Genomic DNA, 20,131 nt, shown 5'->3' with positions numbered 1-20,131 from the left:
TTAACCTCCACACCGGCCCCAACAGCGCTGTGGATGCCTGGCTTCACCCTGGGGGTGCCCAGGAGTGGACACTTCACAGGGAAAGCCAGGAGGGGTTCCACAGCGGTATGAGTAATAGCGCCAGGAAACCGCTTGGTGACAGTGCGCTCTACAAATACCTTGACATTTACATTTACATTTAGGTACCTCAACGACCGCCTGACCTTCTACACGCCCACCCGCCAGCTGCGATCGGCGCACCTCGCCTTCGCCGTCGTGCCTCGCATCCAGAGAGCCACCGCCGGAGGAAGATCCTTCTCCTACCTAGCGGCTAAGACATGGAACTCCCTGCCCGTCCACATGCGGCTGACCCAGGACCACCTCGCCTTCAGGAAACAGCTCAAGACCTGGCTGTTCGAGCAGTAGCAGACCCCCCTCACCACGCGCCTTGAGACCCTTCCGGGTGAGTAGTGCACGATATAAATGCCATGATTGATTGATTGATTGATTGATTGATTGATTGATTATTCGAAGCCCCGAGAAGGCTCCAGGCGCTACCCTTGTTTTACGAGCCTGAGAGGCAAAGGGGCATTTCTTTTGCATCTCGAGTTCCCCAGAGGGGGGGGCTCCAGCAAAGGCAGCACACTTTGGTTACGAGCCCAGAAGAGGCTCAAGGCGCCCTATTTGTTTCTAGAGCCCCGAGAGGCTCAGAAGCGCCACAGTTGCTGTAGAGCCCAGCGAGGCTCCAAGGGGACAGTTGATTTGGCCAGAGCCTGCGAGGCTCCCGAGTGTTGGCCACGCCAGGTGGTGACTTGTGTGAGATTTGCACAATTGTTTCGTTCCCTACACCTCTGAATGTTTATGCATCATGTATAATGTTCCTATGCTTATACCCCTACAGGTACTGTGATACTTAGGTGGTTGTTCTTGCTAGTACAGGTGTTGCTAGTGAGGACCTGGTTCCCTGCGTGACCTTTTCCTAAGGTGGTTAGGGGCGCATAGGTGGTATTTACCTGTTACCAGTGATTACTGGTTGTGTGCTACATTTTCTAATTTGTGCTACAGTGATTTTATATTCTATGTTCTAAGTGCTAATTCTACCCAGTGCTAAGTTCTAAAAGTGCCTATTCCTGACAGTGGTCCATGTGGCCCTGTCTTGTACATATCCCCTGTAAATTCTGCCCATGCCTGTGGGCACATTGTAAAGTGTGTGTTTTTATCTAATGTGTTTTGGTGTAATACAAAGGCTATTTTTATACATAACCTTGTGTGGAGTTTCCTATGTGGTGGGCCTTGGGTGTTGTTGCTGGGGGTGCGTGCGCAAACACTTAACTCACATCACCAACGAGGTGAGCAGGGGTTATCTTGGTCTGTAACTCCCTTGCCCTGATGTGGAATTGGTGGTCTCTGACTGACTTTGGCGCAAGCCCCGGCCAGCCAGGGATCCCATTTCTAACAGCACTCAAACCAATCATAACGCTGCATTCCAGCGTTGTGATTGGCTTAGGGGTGTGAGTCTGGCTGCCTACTTCCTGTTCCAACCTGGAGGCGAACACAGGCGAGCAGGAGAGAAGACGTGGGACCCGGCGGCGTCAGCAAGGTAAGTTTTATTTTATTTTAACCAATTTCTGGTACTCTCACTTGTTTTTTTGAAGCGCTTAATGACAGAGACAGTGTTTAGTACAAGTATAGATATAGGTTTAGTATTAGTATTATAGTCCAATAACGGGTGCTTTTCAAAATGCTATGCTCAGGTAGCACTGTGGTGAACTCACAAGAACCCCAGTTTATAGAAAAGCATATCAAGGAGACTAGAAACAAGAAAGAAATTGCAAGTCTAATGAGTGGACTGGACTGAAAGACAGGACTTATAAAGCATATATAAATGTTGAACAAATCATGGAACTAAGGGTTGAATAAATACTATGAAGAGAAAAACCTGGCACCGTTTTCACTAAAAAGTAGAATTGTTGCACAAGCAATAACATATTATCTGCTTTGTAATTTGTGGATCAGCAAAGCCAAGGAGGTACAGAGGCTCGAGAGTCTAACAAGGGAACCAGATCTTACTCTGTGGTAAATGATGGACAAAGCATGCCTCTAGATCTCTCATTGTATATAAGCATCACATACTCAGTGCTAAACATGGTACCCTTCATTTTTCACACATGTATATCAACAGACTAAATATATTAACTTCTGGTTGACAACATCAGAAGAAGGTGGCTGGAAGAAACCAAAAAACAACTAACATTTACAAGAAGAAAAACTTATATCTGCTTCTAATTTTACACTTTCTTTTTGCAAATCCATAGAGGTCTATCTCTTGTACTTCCGAGTTTATCCAGTAGTTGATTGCAAATGTGGGAGGTGCTCTGGCTGGCAGCTTAAAGAGAATTTTGAGAAAAGGACTAAATACTCCCTCAAAAAAATGATTTGGCTGATGGGAAATGGTCGCTTTACAAGCATTCAAAGAATTATCTGGGCATATATTTACTCATTGAAAATAGCAGATGTCCCCAAAAGTTCTGGAAAATCTGGAGAAAGTCTACAATTCTTATATATACATACTGTGGTAAAGTGAGGGTTCCTGTAGTACGACATGGGTAAGTTCGAGAATATAAATCCCAACAAGCTAGAGTCCTTAGTAGGATGAAGAAAATAATTATGAAGAACATTGAGCAGCCTCTCGAGTCGAGATATGTAACAAGAACAACATTGTTATACTTATGTTCTGCTTTTAGGAAGTCCAGTCTAATGCGCCTTACCCATACCGAATTCGAAAGAGTTTTGGGGGATTTTAATCTAAAAGCAATATACCACAATTACTTACTACATTCTAGTTGGGCACTTCACTTTCCACAGTACTGGGAAGGGGCTTCTTTCAGTGCCTCTGTGTTTCCCCCTCCCAGCACCCGATGGTCCAGCCATCACAACCACAACTCAGTAAGTGCTTTTGGAATCTTTGGGTGTATGTATAAATGTATGGTTATTTGTGCCTGTGTGGAAAGGGTGTGAAAAAGTTAGTGCAGATACATGCTTGAGAATGGTGGGTGTGGTTTTGTGTGCTTGTCAATAGATGGGTGTGAGAGAGTGTGAGCATGTGTGTGCTCTTGCGAGTGGATGGGCGAAAGTGAGTATGCACATGTGTTCCCAACCCATTAGTTGTAAATATCACAAGCCGCCATTGGTTACTCTGGAGAAGTGTGGCTCAATGGTTAGAGCGGCGGCCCCTGATGCAGAGGTCTGGCCTGGGACCAGGGTTCAATTCCCGTCTCGGCGGGTCTTGGGCTCAATTTCCTCACACCTGATCATTCTCGCCTCGGTGCCTATTCTAACCATCTGCAACTCTGGGCAATAGCTTGCTTAATCTCCACAAAGGCCCCAACAGCGCTGGGATGCCTGGCTTCACCTTGGGGGTGCCCAGGAGTGGACATTTCACAGGGAAAAGCCAGGAAGGGTTCCACAGTGGTATGCAATCCAGCGCCAGGACACCCCAGTTGGGGTATTAGTGTGCTGTACAAGTACAAATTACATTACATTACAATTACATTATTGCTAAGGAGCAGAATTATTGCACACAAAATAAATCCATATGTGTTTTCAAATGTGTTCATTAGCAAAGCCATGAAGGTGAAGAGGGTGGAGAGTCCAACCAGAGAACCAGGTCCTACTCTGTTGTAGATGATGGGAAAAGTGTCCCTCTAATTCTTTCATTGTGTGTTAGCATCATTGATTCTGTGCCGAACAGGACACCTTCAGGTTTTTCACAACTGTATACCAACGAAATGAATATACTAACCTCTTTGAGTGATGTTTCATCGCTTCTCTTATCCAGTTTCTGTCCAGCAACATCGGAAGTAGGTGGCTAAAAATTTTTTTTTCAAAATAAAATAATTTACCTTACGCACGCTGCATCGCCGAGTTGGCGATGCAGCGAGCGCAAGGTAAATTGTTTTATTTATTTATTTACTTACCTTACCCCTGTCCGTCATATGTCGAACTGCACTACCCCCCCAACCAGCTCTTCCCTCACCCGCCTCACCACCCCGCAGCACTCCCACGGCGAGCCGCCACTGTAAAGAGCATGAGTGGAAGATAAACGATAGGAACATCCAGTTTCCCCTCTATTGTTGATGTCCTTGGTATGGTTAAAAATGTGCAATAATAGGATGCACCTGGGTAAATTGTCTTCCCCACACCCTCATATTCTTCCGACATGTCTCAGTCTCTACATCAAAGGCCCCTAAGTGTCCTGGGCTTTTGTCCTGATAGCAGGGTATTGCACCAAGTAGGCCATTCAGCTGATCGCTTGTATTGTTGCATGCTTAAATGACAATGACAGTATCTTGTTTTCTTTAAGTAGGCCATTCAGCTATACCATTTTAAAATTCAATTTCACAAATCCATAACGCTCTAATTGATGTGATTCCTAAGTTTCCATGTTCCTTGATCACGTTGACATTGGGAGAGGAGTCATGGGTGGCAGACACAAGAAAATTTGGAGAAATGGAGTGATGTTAACCCTCCCACAAGAAATTGCTCTAGCTGATAGTAAATGGACCGCTGTACAATCATTCAAATAATTATCTAGTTATGGAATTCTTTGGTGAAATTAGCAGTGTCCACAAAGTCCAGTAAAAGCTGGAAAAAGTTTATAATACTTGTTTATACAGAATGTGGATGAAGTGTTTAAGTAGAAATGCATGGAAAGGGGAAAGTTGAGAACATAAAGCTCAAGAAGTGAGTCTTCAAGGGTTGCAGCTGGAAGACAATAAGCACATATGACATTGATCAGTTTCTTGAATGGAGATAGGGTACACAATGAACAGTTATAGAATTGTGTTCTGCTTTGGGTAAATTATCTTCAGTGTGCCAAGCCCACAATGAGAAGGGAAGAGCTTTTTGGATTTTATTATCCGAAACCATAACTACTTACTATGTCCTGGATGGCATCTTTGCTTTCCACAGCACTAGGATGGGGGCTCTAATGGTAAAAGAGAAAGTCATAAAGAATCTAATTTTTGTTGTACAAATGCCACATCATTTACAGAGGAAAAACATGGCAAGTATACACTAATCCCCTCACAGCAAGTTCAGCACTAGTCAAGGATAGATCGGACCTTATCAAAATGAGGTTGAGGAGAAAGTCGGGCGAGTCGCAGATGTTTAGAATGCACATGAGGAAACTATATCTGTGGGTGAGACTTCAAAACCTGGAAAATATGTGGTAAAGACCTTACAACACGTTCATTATTGTTCTTGGATATATCGGATATTATCTTTATAAGAAAGACGACACAGTTGTGCGGGTCGTGGAGGCTCAGAACTCACGATTGTTTATATTATTTTCTCATACAGGAATATATTGCAGTTGTGAAGTTCTAATACAACACTATAACCAGGGAAACTAATTATGTCAGCTCTGGCAAATAGTTGGTGCCAACTCCATATTAGTTTTAGCCAGAAATTGAGTTGATAGAAAAGAAAATATATTTAAAGAAATCATGGTTCGACGGTTGCTAGGTCATATATGCAACAAAATAAACGTGTGTAACTTTGAAATCCTACATGCTGGAAAACATAAAAAATTACCCCTGACAGATGTACCTCCGAATTAACTGTGTGAATGGTACTTGAGGGGCAAGAGTCTTACCAAAATGACAAATGCTGAAAAATCAGAACTGTTTGAAGGATGAATAGATAACTGAAGTGGAAAGCCTGGAACACTTTTTACTAAGAAGGTGAATCGTTACATAAGAAATAAGCCTGTATGTGCTTTAGAAAATTGTGCATTAGCAAATCCAAGAAAGTCCTGTTAGTCACGGTTATATATTTACAGAGTGAATATACTTACCTCATCGGGTGATGTTCCCTTAGCTGCCTGAATCAGCTTCTGGTAGGCCTCATCAAAAGTAAGTTTCTGGAAGAAGCAAAACAATAACATTTAGAAGGAGGTAAAACTATGATTGTTCCACATTTTAGAATTAGTTTTCTCAAATCCATTGAATTTTATCTGATGTGATTACTGGTTCCCAATGTCTTTGACCTCCTCGCCCTTGATGGTGCAGTCTCGAGTCAAGTAGCCAAAAGAGAATTTCGAGAAATAGAAGGATGTAAATAGTAAAAAAAATATTTGACTGAAATGTTCAACTGTGTGTGCATTCAAAGGGTCGTCTCCAGCTGTGGCCGCTACAGGTAGGAGAGGTGGGACTAGGTGAGGGGGGCGAGGGGGTTCCGAGAGACGACCACAAGGGGAAATTATTTATTTATTTAATTTTCCATCATGGTCATCTCTCGAAATCACCCCTCACCTGGCCCCACCTCCCCACTGCTCCTACATGCAGCGGCCGCGGCTGGTGCCCGTCTCTGGGAACCAATTGGAGCATATATATTGTTGGACCAATCAGAGACTTGATCGGACTGATAATGAGTGGTGTACCTCTATAGCCCCATTCCACCCCTCCCTCTGACCCCCTTGTTGACAGTGAGAAGCTGTTCGGAAGTTTAACCTTTGCTTATGGAAGAGAGCACGAATCATTGAAACAAGAAAGCCTTGAACAGACCTCAGGCCTGCGCATCAAAAGCGGCGAAACGCCTGTTGGCTGTGCAGATCTTCAAGATGATTTTATATACAAATAGATGAAAAATTTAGAATGCTTGCCTAATGAATTGACAAATTTCAAGACATGTAATATAGGATGTTTAGCATTTGTAATCAAAAAGTATTTATTTTATCATGAGGCAGTGGCTTACTCACCTCCCAAATGGGAATCACTTACCAACTACTATACAATCGTGTATTGGTACTGTAGGGCCCTCATACATTAGATCAAAGGAGTGGCGCCCGCTATATCTTTCTCGTGAGTATGTGAGGGAAGAAAACAAGTTACTTACCTGTAACTACAGTTATCCAGTATTGGTATCTTTCATAGATTCACATGCCTGGATCATTCCCCGTCGCCGATATACAAAAGCAGTGCCTTAGTAAGAAACTGTAGTAGGCTGAAAAGACAATAGACCCAAAATGCCCAAAGCTTAGTAGCCTATCAACATTATATGAAAAGAACTAAAAAAATTGTTCCAACCAATCAGCTGCCAGCACCCTCTAGAACCTTCCCAGCAGAGGCAGTTCTCCTCAGATAATCTTAGCACAAGTGAGAAATAGGTATCCCAAATAGAAAACTGTCCTGCCGGGGAGGAGGGTGGGTGCATGTGAATCTATGAAAGATACCAATACTGGATAACTGTAGATACAGGTAAGTAACTTGTTTTCTTATCCAATATTGGGGTATCTTTCCTAGATTCACATGCCTGAATCAGAATAGCAAGCAGTAGGTCCATTAATGTTGTTTGCGGAAGGTGGGCGGTGGGAGACAGAGCTTATATATATATATATATATCTACATATATATATATATATATTCACAGAAAAAAACATAGGTTTCACACCAGTTATAGTTAGGAATGAGCATTTAAAAAACCTAGTAAATTCACTGAAAAAACCATAGGTTTCACACCAGTTATAGTTAGCTGGAAATTTTACTGAAATAAAACCATTGAAATTCCAACGTTATAGTTAGTTGGACTCACTATAACTTGCGCGCCTGCAATGCACTGCTGATGATGTCACATATTACATATCTCATTACATGGTCAGTGACATCACTCATGACATCACTGATGACACCATCCAGTGAATGTGTGTCTTTCTGTAAAATAAATATGTTTTACAAATGTATTTGGAAAGGTCGATGGAAGAATACATTTTTAAATAAGTGTCTTAATGGATGTTTTTTTAAAAAAAATTGATTGGTTAACTGGCTTATTAAGTGTATTTTAGTGAATACATATATTAGCGAGTATTGTTTAAATATTTAAATGTTTGTATCAGTGTTTCACTTTGTGTATAAGTGGCTGCATGGGTTGGTGAGTAGCTACATGTGTGTGTATATGGGTTATTAGATTTATTTTTAGTATCAGTATGAGTGTCTGTGTGGTTTGGTGGGGGTGTTACTTAGCACATAGATGCATCAATGACTGACTCACTGTTTGTATGTGTTTTGAAGACAGCATATGTGCAGGACTGTATGGGTGGATGAGTGTGTATATATGTGTGTTAGTGAGTGAATGACTGACTCACTAGTGTCTTTATCAGTAACTACATATGTTTTAATCTAGTATATGTGAGTATTGATGTATATAAGGGAGTATATGTGAGAGTGAGAGATTGTAAGAGTTCCTGTTTAAATAAGTTTGTGTTTCTATAAGTGATTGTTTAAGAGAGTAAGAATGTGTAAGTTTCCTTAGAAGTAATGTGGTAGTGTGTGTATAGCTGTATATGCAAATAAATGGATGTTCAATAGTTTATTTCCATGTGTGAGTATGTGTGTGAGTAACTTTTGGATGACTGTTGGTGTGTAACAGGATGTACAGGTGTATCACTACATATGATGAATGAGTATATGTATGAGTGACTATATAGAACTGTTGGTGAATGAGTGAATGTGTATATAGATAGTTCAAGTTCAAGTTCAGTGATTTGTATAGCGCACTACTCACCCAGAGGGTCTCAAGGCGCTTGGGAGAGGGTGGGTGCATTACTTATCGAATAGCCAGGTTTTTACCTGCTTTCTAAAGGAGAGGTGGTTCTGTGTAAGGCGGAGGTGAGTGGGGAGGGTATTCCAGGTTTTGGCTGCTACGTGGGAGAGAGATCTTCCTCCCATGGTGGATCTATTGATGCGCGGAATTGCGGCGAGGGCTTGATTAGATGATCGTAGTTGGCGGGTGGGTGTGTAGAAGGACAGTCTTTTGTTGAGGCATTCTGGTCCTAGGTCGTAGAGGGCCTTGTGTGCGTGGGTGAGGAGATGGAACGTTACTCTCTTGTTGATGGGAAGCCAGTGGAGGTCTTTAGGTGACTGGAAATGTGGGCTTGACGGGGGATGTCCAGTATGAGTCTGGCTGAGGCGTTTTGGATGCTTTGGAGTTGTTTCTGTAGTTTGGCTGTGGTTACGGCGTAAAGGGTGTTTCCATAATCTAGTTGGCTAGTGACTAGTGCGTGGGTGACTGTTTTTCTTGTTTCGGTGGGGATCCAGCGGAAGATTTTTTTGAGCATGCGTAGGATGTTGAAGCATGATGAGGAGACGGCGTTGACTTGTCTGGTCATCGAGAGGGAGGAGTCTAGGATGAAGCCCAGGTTATGTGCGTGGTCCGTTGGTATGGGTGCTGTGCCCAGGGCCGGTGGCCACCATGAGTCGTCCCATGCAGAGGGGGACGATCCTAAGATGAGGACTTCCATTTTGTCGGAGTTTAGTTTTAAACGGCTGTTCTTCATCCATTCGGCTACTTCTTTCATTCCTTCGTGTAGATTGGTTTTGGCGGTGTTGGGGTCTTTGGTGAGGGAGAGGATTAGATGGGTGTCGTCAGCGTAGGAGATGATGTTGAGGTTGTGTTGTCGCGCGATGGTTGCGAGGGGACTCATGTACACGTTGAAAAGGGTGGGACTGAGTGATGATCCTTGTGGTACGCCACAGATGACTTCGGTGGCCTCTGATTTGAATGGGGGGAGGCGGACTCTCTGAGTTCTTCCGGCGAGGAACAAGATGATCCAGTCCAACGCTTTTTTCTTGTATTCCGACGTTGCTGAGATGTTGTATGAGGGTGTTATGACAGACTGTGTCGAAGGCGGCGGAGATGTCAAGTAGGATGAGGGCGACTGATTCTCCGTTGTCCAGTAGCGTTCGGATGTCATCTGTAGCAGCGATGAGGGCGGTTTCGGTGCTGTGTTTGGCTCGAAAGCCAGACTGTGAGGGGTTGAGTGAATTGTTGGATTCAAGGAAGGCGGCGAGCTGGCTATTGACAGCTTTCTCAATGACTTTGGCCGGGAAGGGGAGGAGAGAGATGGGGCGGTAGTTATTAAGCTCAGAGGGGTCCGCTGTGGGTTTTTTCAGAAGGGCGCTGAGTTTGGCATGTTTCCAGCTAAATAGGAAGGTAGCGGAAGGTCTGTCACTCTGTCACAAGAATGGTGTCATCAGTGATGTCATGAGTGATGTCACTGACCATGTCATGAGTGATGTAATATGTGACGTCATCAGCAGTGCATTGCAGGCGCGCAACTTATAGTGAGTCCAACTAACTATACGTTGGAATTTCAATGGTTTCATGTCAGTAAAATTTCCAGCTAACTATAACTGGTGTGAAACCTATGGTTTTTTCAGTGAATTTACTAGGTTTTTTAAATGCTAATTCCTAACTATAACTGGTGTGAAACCTATGGTTTTTTCAGTGAATTTCATAGGTTTTTTAAATGCTAATTCCTAACCATATTTAGGGCCTCAAACCTCTGAAATGTAATATTTTTTAAAATGAATCCTATATTATTCAATTTCAATTCAAATATCTTTATTCGATTGTAAACATTACAATCATAAAAGCACAATTCATCAACAAACAGTTAAAAGCAGTCCGGATATTTCATTTATAAAACACAAGTTTCTTTAGACAATGTAAAAGGCATAAGCAACGGGCAGCATAAACATTTTAAAAATATATAAAAATGTATAAATAATTTCAGTACAATAAAAGATTAAAAATGCCTGAAGGCATTAGCAGCATAATTATCCCTCCATGCTTTTCCTGAGGTAATTGCTTATTTCAGGAAATTACAAACAAATAAAGTGCAATCGCAATTCAATAGTTGAAGGGAATAAAGTGCTGGTTTTATCTGTGCAAAATTCAGTTTTTTAAGGCATGGCCTCCTGGGTGTTATGTAATAAGGACAAATGAATAAAAAGTGTGCCAGGTCTTGCGGAGACTTCCCGTCGCAGCCGCAAGCTGGCAACACCTCACCCCGATGGGCCCCACTTGGTACCGCCAGTAGGAGATGAAACAGGTCAAAACGGAACCTTGTTAACAGATAACGTTCATATCCAGTCATAGGCCATGATAAATATGGTTCCATTTGTAGACAGGTTTTAAGTAGGACGTGTTTCCTAACACTGTCCTTCTGCAAACTCAACCTCCTCCCTGGCATGATACCTAGTTGCCAACATGGCATTTTTTACAAAAATGACATCGGATTTGGTGATAAGATTTGGGGTTAAAAACAAATCAGGCCGGCCAATTGCAATCAAGCTGTCATTAATGTACTTCAGCCACGGGACCTTAATCCTTCCATCCAGTGTTAAGGCTTCTTTTAATATTTCATGAGTGAGGGGTATATCATTGTTGAGCCAGCAGTTCAGCCAACACAATACGGGGTTCACTGCTATTCTATCACTTAGATAGGGTACACCCAACTCCTCATGTACCGAAAGATTTCCAGTTCCCCTTGGCAGCCTCAGTATTTTCTTCAAGAAGTTATTTTCTGTGACCTCCAGGTCCCTCATCTTGCTATAACCCCAGAGCTCGCTTCCATAACAGGCGACGGCAACACTTTTTGCTTGATATAGTTTAAGTAAAGCGGCCACCGGGCTATTGCCAATTTTTTCCGCGAAGCCAAGTATGGCCGCATTGACACGTGTTATCTCACCCTTCTTTTTACAGACAGCGGGCCCCAAGATAGTTTGTGATCAAGGAGGACCCCAAGGTATGAAAAAGTATTAGTGGTAGGTATTTTTTCCCCATTTATACAAAAGAGATTGGATTTTCGAGAACCCTGGCCTGTTTTCAAGACATAGGACTTAGAATTATTAATGCTTAGGCCTCGGGACTCCATAAAGTCAAAGAAAGAATTTAAAAGTTTCTGGAGACCATTTGCTGTCCTAGAAATAAGGACAGCATCATCTGCGTAAAGCAGCACAGAGACCCCCTTACGGCCTACAAAGGGGTAATCGGCTCCTGTTTTTAGCAAGTACTCCTCCAACTCGTTAATATACAAGTTGAAGAGGAATGGAGCCAGGATACACCCCTGTCGAACACCCCGGTTTATTCTGAATTCCCCCGTTACTTTCAGGTCTTGGGTGTAACGAACACTGGCTCTTGTGTCGGAGTGCAGGTCAACCAAAAGATTAATTAAATTCTTCTCTACGCCCATCTTTAACAGGGTAACCCACAGTTTGCCTCTGTCCACGCAATCGAAAGCGGACGATAAGTCCATAAAGGTCATGTAGACAGTTCCTTGCTTGGCCAGGGTATATTTACTTAAAATAAAATATAGGTTCAGACATTGTGTAATTGTCAAATGGCCAGGTCTGAAGCCATATTGTATGGGGGATATAATATTGTTTTCAGTTGCCCATGTGGTTAACCTATTTAATATTATACCAACTACCACTTTAGCTACAGAATTAATTAAAGATATTGGCCTGTAGCATAACGGGCTACTGCGATCGCCCTTTTTAAATACAGGGACTATGGTCGATAACCCCCATGACCTTGGGCACCCGGAGATCACAGCTGCATTTACTACAGCAGTAAGGACAGAGGCCCAAAAGGAGATACTGGATTTAAAAAGGTCCGGTGGCAAGCCATCCGGGCCTGGGGCCTTATTACTGGTTAGTCCTTGGATACCCCTTTCTACCTCATTTACTGAAAAGCACAGAGAATTCTCAGTTGGAATTAAAAAAGCATTTTCTGCCTGTTGCTCATTACTCTTGAAAATTGCACTAAAGTGAGTGACCCAATCCTCCTCTGAGATGTTAGTGCCAAGAGCTGCATCACTAGGATTATCAAACAAAGGTTTGTTAATAATTTGCCAAAATTTATTACTGTTCCCCAACACTGATGGGTCAAGAAGAGACTCCATAGTACTAGCCTTGATTTCTTTTTCCGAGTAGCTAGTGATTTCTTATAAATCAGGCGCAAATTTTTAATTTGACCATGATCTCTAGGTTTAATTTTTAACGCCTTTTTCAGGTCTCTGCTTGCCTTAGAATAATTATGGTCGAACCATTCAGAGTTATTTCTGGTTTGACTCCTCATCGGTACTGTTAACATAGAGCCTACTATTGACACCAAGGCCTCAAAACCGGCCAAGGTTTTCTCAGGAGGTGTATATGGTGACGTACAGGCTGCTAGTTCCTCTCCACATAACTTATTTATTTCAGTGTACAAATTTACTTGATTTACCATTGACCACTTCAATCGACGTTTGCCATTTATGCAGCTTAACGTTCCCCGATATTCGCGGGTCATTCGCTGCTCAAATAAAACCTCACCCAGACTGATAATTATGGGGTTGTGATCACTATAAATGCTCGTATGAATGGTAAATCTAGAAACCCAATTTACAAGGTCGGCAGATAATAATATGTGGTCTATAAAAGACCCCTGACCTAAACCTTTAAATGTGGGGACATCAAAGACCTTGGTCTCAGGAACCATGGACATACCTACAGTTAGATTATTTTCATTCACCAGGTCATTTAGATTAACTCCACACCTGGAGTGGACAAAATGAAATCCTTCCACACTATTACACCCCAAAGATCCCATAGGGGTGACACCTGGGTTACCACATTAATGTACGTTAAAATCACCTGCGATCAGCGCCTTCCGTGACATTGTACTTGCCCCCTTTCTCATCATCTCGTTTAAGGTCGAGATGTTACATTCACCATTGCCGTTGATAGCATTATAAAAATTAATCAGGGTCAGAGCATGTCTCTTCAATTCAAGCATTTGAATGTTCCGATTAGCATTATAACAGGTACTTATTTTACAACAAAGTCCCAGATTAATGAAAATAGCCAGGCCCCCCTTTGCTCTTCCCCTAGTTGAGGGAGCTGCAGGTATAACAAAACTTTGATAGCCCCCAATGAAGGCATTTTTATCTTCCAACCATGTCTCTTGGAGGCATATAACTGTGTGTTTCTTAACAAATGCTAACCAAGCAGAATCACATATTTTATCAGCCAAACCTGCTATGTTCCAGGAGACTAAACTCACGCTACAGTCACCTGGCGCTATTTCTAGAACAGCTTCTCTGATGGTTGGGTCTGGCATCGGGTTGGTTTGTTCTGCATGTATAACCCCCATGGTTTCAGTACTAGAGGTGTTTAATTCTATATGAATTAGAAGAGAGTTATGGGCCTCAGACAAATCAGGCAATATACTGTTGTTCTTTAGGTTATCTATATTTGTCGCTGTCTGACTAGTATTATCTGGTTTGATCATCGAGGAGGGAACTGTTGTAACTTGTTTGTGTGCGACCCTAATATCCCCTTGTACATGATTACTTTGTATAAGATCAACAGACATTGGTGTCACTGAGCCAGCATGAAGTCAGTCGACACCCTCCAAACCGCTCTGATCATAAAAGGCGTCAAACCTATTTGTGATGGGTACGTTATAGTAGGTACTTGGGTATGTTAATTGAGAGTGGTCTTGATGGTAGTACAACCCATGAGGAGCCTCCCAATTCTCTTGATAGATTCCTTGATGGCTGACCTGTCTAGGCTCCCATGGTGTGTCCCTCCTAAACTGCCTTTGTTCTCCAGCAATATAGTGACCATAATTTCTAGGAGTTACTCCATTATGATATAGATTAAAATTATCTGGAGTTCTTCCCTGCTCTGCAGAGGGATATGAATACACTGTATTTAAGGAATGGTCGTTTGGGGGGTAGAAATAACTTAGATCCATGGTGCCGATCAGGCTACTGATCGAACTATCCTTCCAGCCAGTTATATACCTTGCCACACAACCATCCTTAAAGTTAACTACAACACAGTCGCCCTCTGTGGATTTAAATCTATGGCCCACCCAATCGACCCTCCTGACATTTGTTATTTTACCGCTGATGTGGGGAGGAATCGGTCTATGAGCGGTTAACCAATGGCTTACTTTATTTTTCAAGTCCCCATAGCTCTCTGCCTTACCCGCTTCAAGTTGCGGTACACCAATCATTACTATAGTATGCCGGTGGGATTCAGGGGGGAGGTGAATGTGGGTAGCTTTTTTCGGATGTAGCGTTTTAGGTGTTCGAATCCTATATTATATATTTATTTTTATTATTTTTTTATTTTTATTTTTATTTTTTGCTCTGGAGCGCTCCCGTGGCGCGTACCGGGGAGTGCCCCTGTCAGCGCAATTTTGCCGCGCGTACCGGGGAGCGTCCCGTTAGCGCTATTACCGCGAACGAAAATATCATCGTGACGTATCGCGTAGCCTGGTTCGCGTGATATGCACGGCGTAAGCGCACCCGAAAGCACTCAAGCGAGTACGATTGCGCAACGTAAACATCCGACGCGACCCGGGGCGCGCCCTGGGGCGCGTCGCGTAAGCGCTTCGGGTCATGTGACCTAAAAGTAACACTTTTCATTGGTGCAGAACAGTTTTGGTTTCCAAATGATGATAGCCCGGGTCATGTGACCTGAAACTAACACTTTTCATTGGTTCAGGACAGTTTTTTTTTCCAAATGATGAAAGACCCCATCTTTTTTCCTTATTATGACTCTGTGCTTTGACTGAGGAAGACCTGTTTGAACAACTTAGAGAAATATTTTGTACTTTAAAATGGCTACAGTAGCAGCAGCAGCTGGAGCATCTGCACCACCACCACCACCACCACCACCAAGAGGACCACCACAACATTACATTGGTGGTCAAGAAGAGGAGGAGGAGGAAGAGGAAGAGGAGGAGGGGAGAAGATGGCTGTAAGAAGACAATACCCCATACAAGCCAAGGCCACACATTGTATGGGAGTTTTTTTCTATCCCAGAGGGCAAGAAGAAAGTCAATGCGGCCAAGGTGACTTGCCTAATCTGTGGCATGGAACTGTCAAGGGGGAACCCTAACAAAAAATATTCTTTTGGTAATAATACCATGATTAGACACATGCAGCGCAAGCATCCAAACAACTATTCTGCTGCAGAGATGAGGGAACTGGCCAGTAACCCTCCCCAATCTTCAAGCACCACCTCCAAAAGAAAGCAACCCACTCCATCGGGACCAGAGACAAGGGAGACGATCCCTTGCATTCAACCACGGTTTGAGGATTTCCGAATTACATGTATTTATTGTGGTAAGACCATCTCCTATGGTGACAAGAGCATAAAGCTCATCCTCCTTGCCGGTGACAACCACAATTGCCCCAAAAAACCCTAATTTTTTCCTTTTTTTTTTTTGCTCCAGTTGAGCCATTTTCAATTCCCTGTTTTTTGTTTCTCCCCATAAAAAATACAAAAAAATATAAACCTGTTCAGAAAAGCCAAAAAAAGTACAAAATGTTCATAAAAACAATAAAAAATATATAAAACAACAAAAAGAAGAAAAAAAACAGTTCTTTTTAGAACTACCTCCAATTTATAAATAAAGGCTTCATTTAAAAAAAACTCTGTCATTCTTTTTTCTCCATGGTACGCTCCCCGGTGCGAATACCGGGCGCTCCCCCTGCGCAAATCAAAAAAAAATTATATTTTTTGCCCCGTGGGGCCCTTTTATAACCCCCACATCAAACCTAAGGGGTCAGGGGGGGTCTACTTTGCCCCCTTATGGTCTTTTCCCCCTTTGATTTGGCCACCTCTTGTGTCTCGATCTTACCGAGACACTAGATGGCGGCTGCTCCGGACTGTTTTGAATGTTTACAGACACCCGAAAGCCAATCAGCTTTCCGTGCGCACCTCGCGAGGCGCGCCCGCTGAGCTCCCCGGTGCGCGTACCGGGACGCGGCCATAGATATATATATTTTTATATAATTATTATTATTATGATATAGATTAAAATTATCTGGAGTTCTTTCCTGCTCTGCAGAGGGATATGAATACACTGTATTTAAGGAATGAACGTTTGGGGGGTAGAAATAACTTAGATCCATGGTGCCGATCAGGCTACTGATCGAACTATTCTTCCAGCCAGTTACATACCTTGCCACACGACCATCCTTAAAGTTAACTACAACACAGTCGCCCTCTGTGGATTTAAATCTATGGCCCACCCAATCGACCCTCCTGACATTTGTTATTTTACCGCTGATGTGGGGAGGAATCGGTCTATGAGCGGTTAACCAATGGCTTACTTTATTTTTCAAGTCCCCATAGCTCTCTGTCTTACCCGCTTCAAGTTGCGGTACACCAATCATTACTATAGTATGCCGGTGGGATTCAGGGGGGAGGTGAATGTGGGTAGCTTTTTTCGGATGTAGCGTTTTAGGTGTTCAAATCCCATATTATATATTTATATAATTTTTATTTTTTTTTATTTTTATTTTTTGCTCTGGAGCACTCCCGGGCGCGTACCGGGGAGCGCCCTGGTCAGCGCAATTTTGCCACGCACCCCGGGGCGCGTACCAGGGAGCGTCCCGTTAGCGCTATTACCACGAACGAAAACATCATCGTGACGTATCGCGTAGCCGCGTCCTCGTGATATGCACGGCGTAAGCGCACCCGAAAGCACTCAAGCGAATACGATTGCGCAACGTAAACATCCGACACGCTTACGCGACGCGACCCGGGGCGCACCCTCGGGTGCGCCCTGGGGCGCGTCGCGTAAGCGCGTCGGGTCATGTGACCTAAAAATAACACTTTTCATTGGTGCAGAACAGTTTTGGTTTCCAAATGATGATAGCCCGGGTCATGTGACCTGAAACTAATACTTTTCATTGGTTCAGGACAGTTTTTTTTTCCAAATGATGAAAGACCCCATCTTTTTTCCTTATTCTGACTTTGTGCTTTGACTGAGCTGTTTGAACCACTTAGAGAAATATTTTGTACTTTAAAATGGCTACAGTAGCAGCAGCAGCTGGAGCATCTGCACCACCACCACCACCACCACCACCAAGAGGACCACCACAACATTACATTGGTGGTCAAGAAGAGGAGGAGGAGGAAGAGGAAGAGGAGGAGGGCAGAAGATGGCTGTAAGAAAACAGTACCCCATACAAGCCAAGGCCACACATTGTATGGGAGTTTTTTTCTATCCCAGAGGGCAAGAAGAAAGTCAATGCGGTGAATGAAAGTCAATTAGGCCAAGGTGACTTGCCTAATCTGTGGCATGGAACTTTCAAGAAGGAACCCTAACAAAAAATATTCTTTTGGTAATAATACCATGATTAGACACATGCAGCGCAAGCATCCAAACAACTATTCTGCTGAGAGATGAGGGAACTGGCCAGTAACCCTCCCCAATCTTCAAGCACCACCTCCAAAAGAAAGCAACCCACTCCATCGGGACCAGAGATAAGGGAGACGATCCCTTGCATTCAACCACGGTTTGAGGATTTCCGAATTACATGTATTTATTGTGGTAAGACCATCTCCTATGGTGAAAAGAGCATAAAGCTCATCGTCCTTGCCGGTGACAAACACAATTGCCCCAAAAAACCCTAATGTTTTCCTTTATTTTTTTTTGCTCCAGTTGAGCCATTTTCAATTCCCTGTTTTTGTTTCTCCCATAAAATATACAAAAAAATATAAAACTGTTCAGAAAAGCCAAAAAAAGTACAAAATGTTCATAAAAACAATAAAAAATATATAAAACAACAAAAAGAAGAAAAAAAACAGTTCTTTTTAGAACTACCTCCAATTTATAAATAAAGGCTTCATTTTAAAAAAACTCTGTCATTCTTTTTTCCCCATGGTACGCTCCCCGGTCCGCTCCCCGGTGTGCGTACTGGGCGCTCCCCCCGGGCAAATAAAAAAAAAATTTGTTTTGCCCCGCGGGGCCCTTTTATAACCCCCACATCAAACCTAAGGGGTCAGGGGGGGTCTACTCTGTCCCCTTATGGTCTTTTCCCTCTTTGTTTTGGCCACCTCTTGTGTCTCGATCTTACCGAGACACAAAATGGCGGCCGCTCCGGACTGTTTCGAATGTTTACAGACACCCGAGAGCCAATCAGCTTTCCGTGCGCACCTCGCGAGGCGCGCCCGCTGCGCTACCCGGTGCGCGTACCGGGACGCGGCCATAGATATATATATTTTTATATGATTATTATTATTATGATATAGATTAAAATTATCTGGAGTTCTTTCCTGCTCTGCAGAGGGATATGAATACACTGTATTTAAGGAATGGTCGTTTGGGGGGTAGAAATAACTTAGATCCATGGTGCCGATCAGGCTACTGATCGAACTATCCTTCCAGCCAGTTATATACCTTGCCACACGACCATCCTTAAAGTTAACTACAACACAGTCGCCCTCTGTGGATTTAAATCTATGGCCCACCCAATCGACCCTCCTGACATTTGTTATTTTACCGCTGATGTGGGGAGGAATCGGTCTATGAGCGGTTAACCAATGGCTTACTTTATTTTTCAAGTCCCCATAGCTCTCTGTCTTACCCGCTTCAAGTTGTGGTACACCAATCATTACTATAGTATGCCGGTGGGATTCAGGGGGGAGGTGAATGTGGGTAGCTTTTTTCGGATGTAGCGTTTTTGGTGTTCGAATCCTATATTATATATTTATATAATTTTTTATTTTTATTTTTTGCTCTGGAGCGCTCCTGGGGCGTGTATCGGGGAGCGCCCCGGTCAGCGCAATTTTGCCGCGCGCCCCGGGGCGCGTACCGGGGAGCGTCCCGTTAGCGCTATTACCGCGAACGAAAACATCATCGTGACGTATCGCGTAGCCGCGTCCGCGTGATATGCACGGCGTAAGCGCACTCGAAAGCACTCAAGCGAATACGATTGCGCAACGTAAACATCCGACGCGCTTACGCGACGCGTCGCGTAAGCGCGTCGGGTCATGTGACCTATAAATAACACTTTTCATTGGTGCAGAACAGTTTTGGTTTCCAAATGATGATAGCCCGGGTCATGTGACCTGAAACTAACACTTTTCATTGGTTCAGGACAGTTTTTTTTTCCAAATGATGAAAGACCCCATCTTTTTTCCTTATTCTGACTTTGTGCTTTGACTGAGGAAGACCTGTTTGAACAACTTAGAGAAATATTTTGTACTTTAAAATGGCTACAGTAGCAGCAGCAGCTGGAGCATCTGCACCACCACCACCACCACCACCAAGAGGACCACCACAACATTACATTGGTGGTCAAGAAGAGGAGGAGGAGGAAGAGGAAGAGGAGGAGGGGAGAAGATGGCTGTAAGAAGACAATACCCCATACAAGCCAAGGCCACACATTGTATGGGAGTTTTTTTCTATCCCAGAGGGCAAGAAGAAAGTCAATGCGGCCAAGGTGACTTGCCTAATCTGTGGCATGGAACTTTCAAGGGGGAACCCTAACAAAAAATATTCTTTTGGTAATAATACC

General features: G+C 43.3%; 1 protein-coding gene across 1 annotated transcript in view; it reads right to left on the bottom strand.

Annotated features, from left to right (window-relative positions):
* Positions 1–20,131, bottom strand: part of LOC147729116 (uncharacterized) — a 112,485-nt gene that overhangs the window by 40,370 nt on the left and 51,984 nt on the right. The window contains exons 5-6 of the mRNA XM_086959796.1: positions 5,837–5,902; positions 4,919–4,966 (exon numbers count right to left, since the gene is read on the bottom strand). Coding sequence (XP_086815922.1) covers positions 4,919–4,966; positions 5,837–5,902 — 114 coding nt within the window. The remainder of the gene's footprint in view (positions 1–4,918; positions 4,967–5,836; positions 5,903–20,131) is intronic.

Source organism: Lissotriton vulgaris, chromosome 2_2, assembly GCF_964263255.1.
Source record: "Lissotriton vulgaris chromosome 2_2, aLisVul1.2, whole genome shotgun sequence".
Taxonomy (NCBI): domain Eukaryota; kingdom Metazoa; phylum Chordata; class Amphibia; order Caudata; family Salamandridae; genus Lissotriton; species Lissotriton vulgaris.
This window is presented reverse-complemented; position numbering and strand designations above follow the sequence as displayed.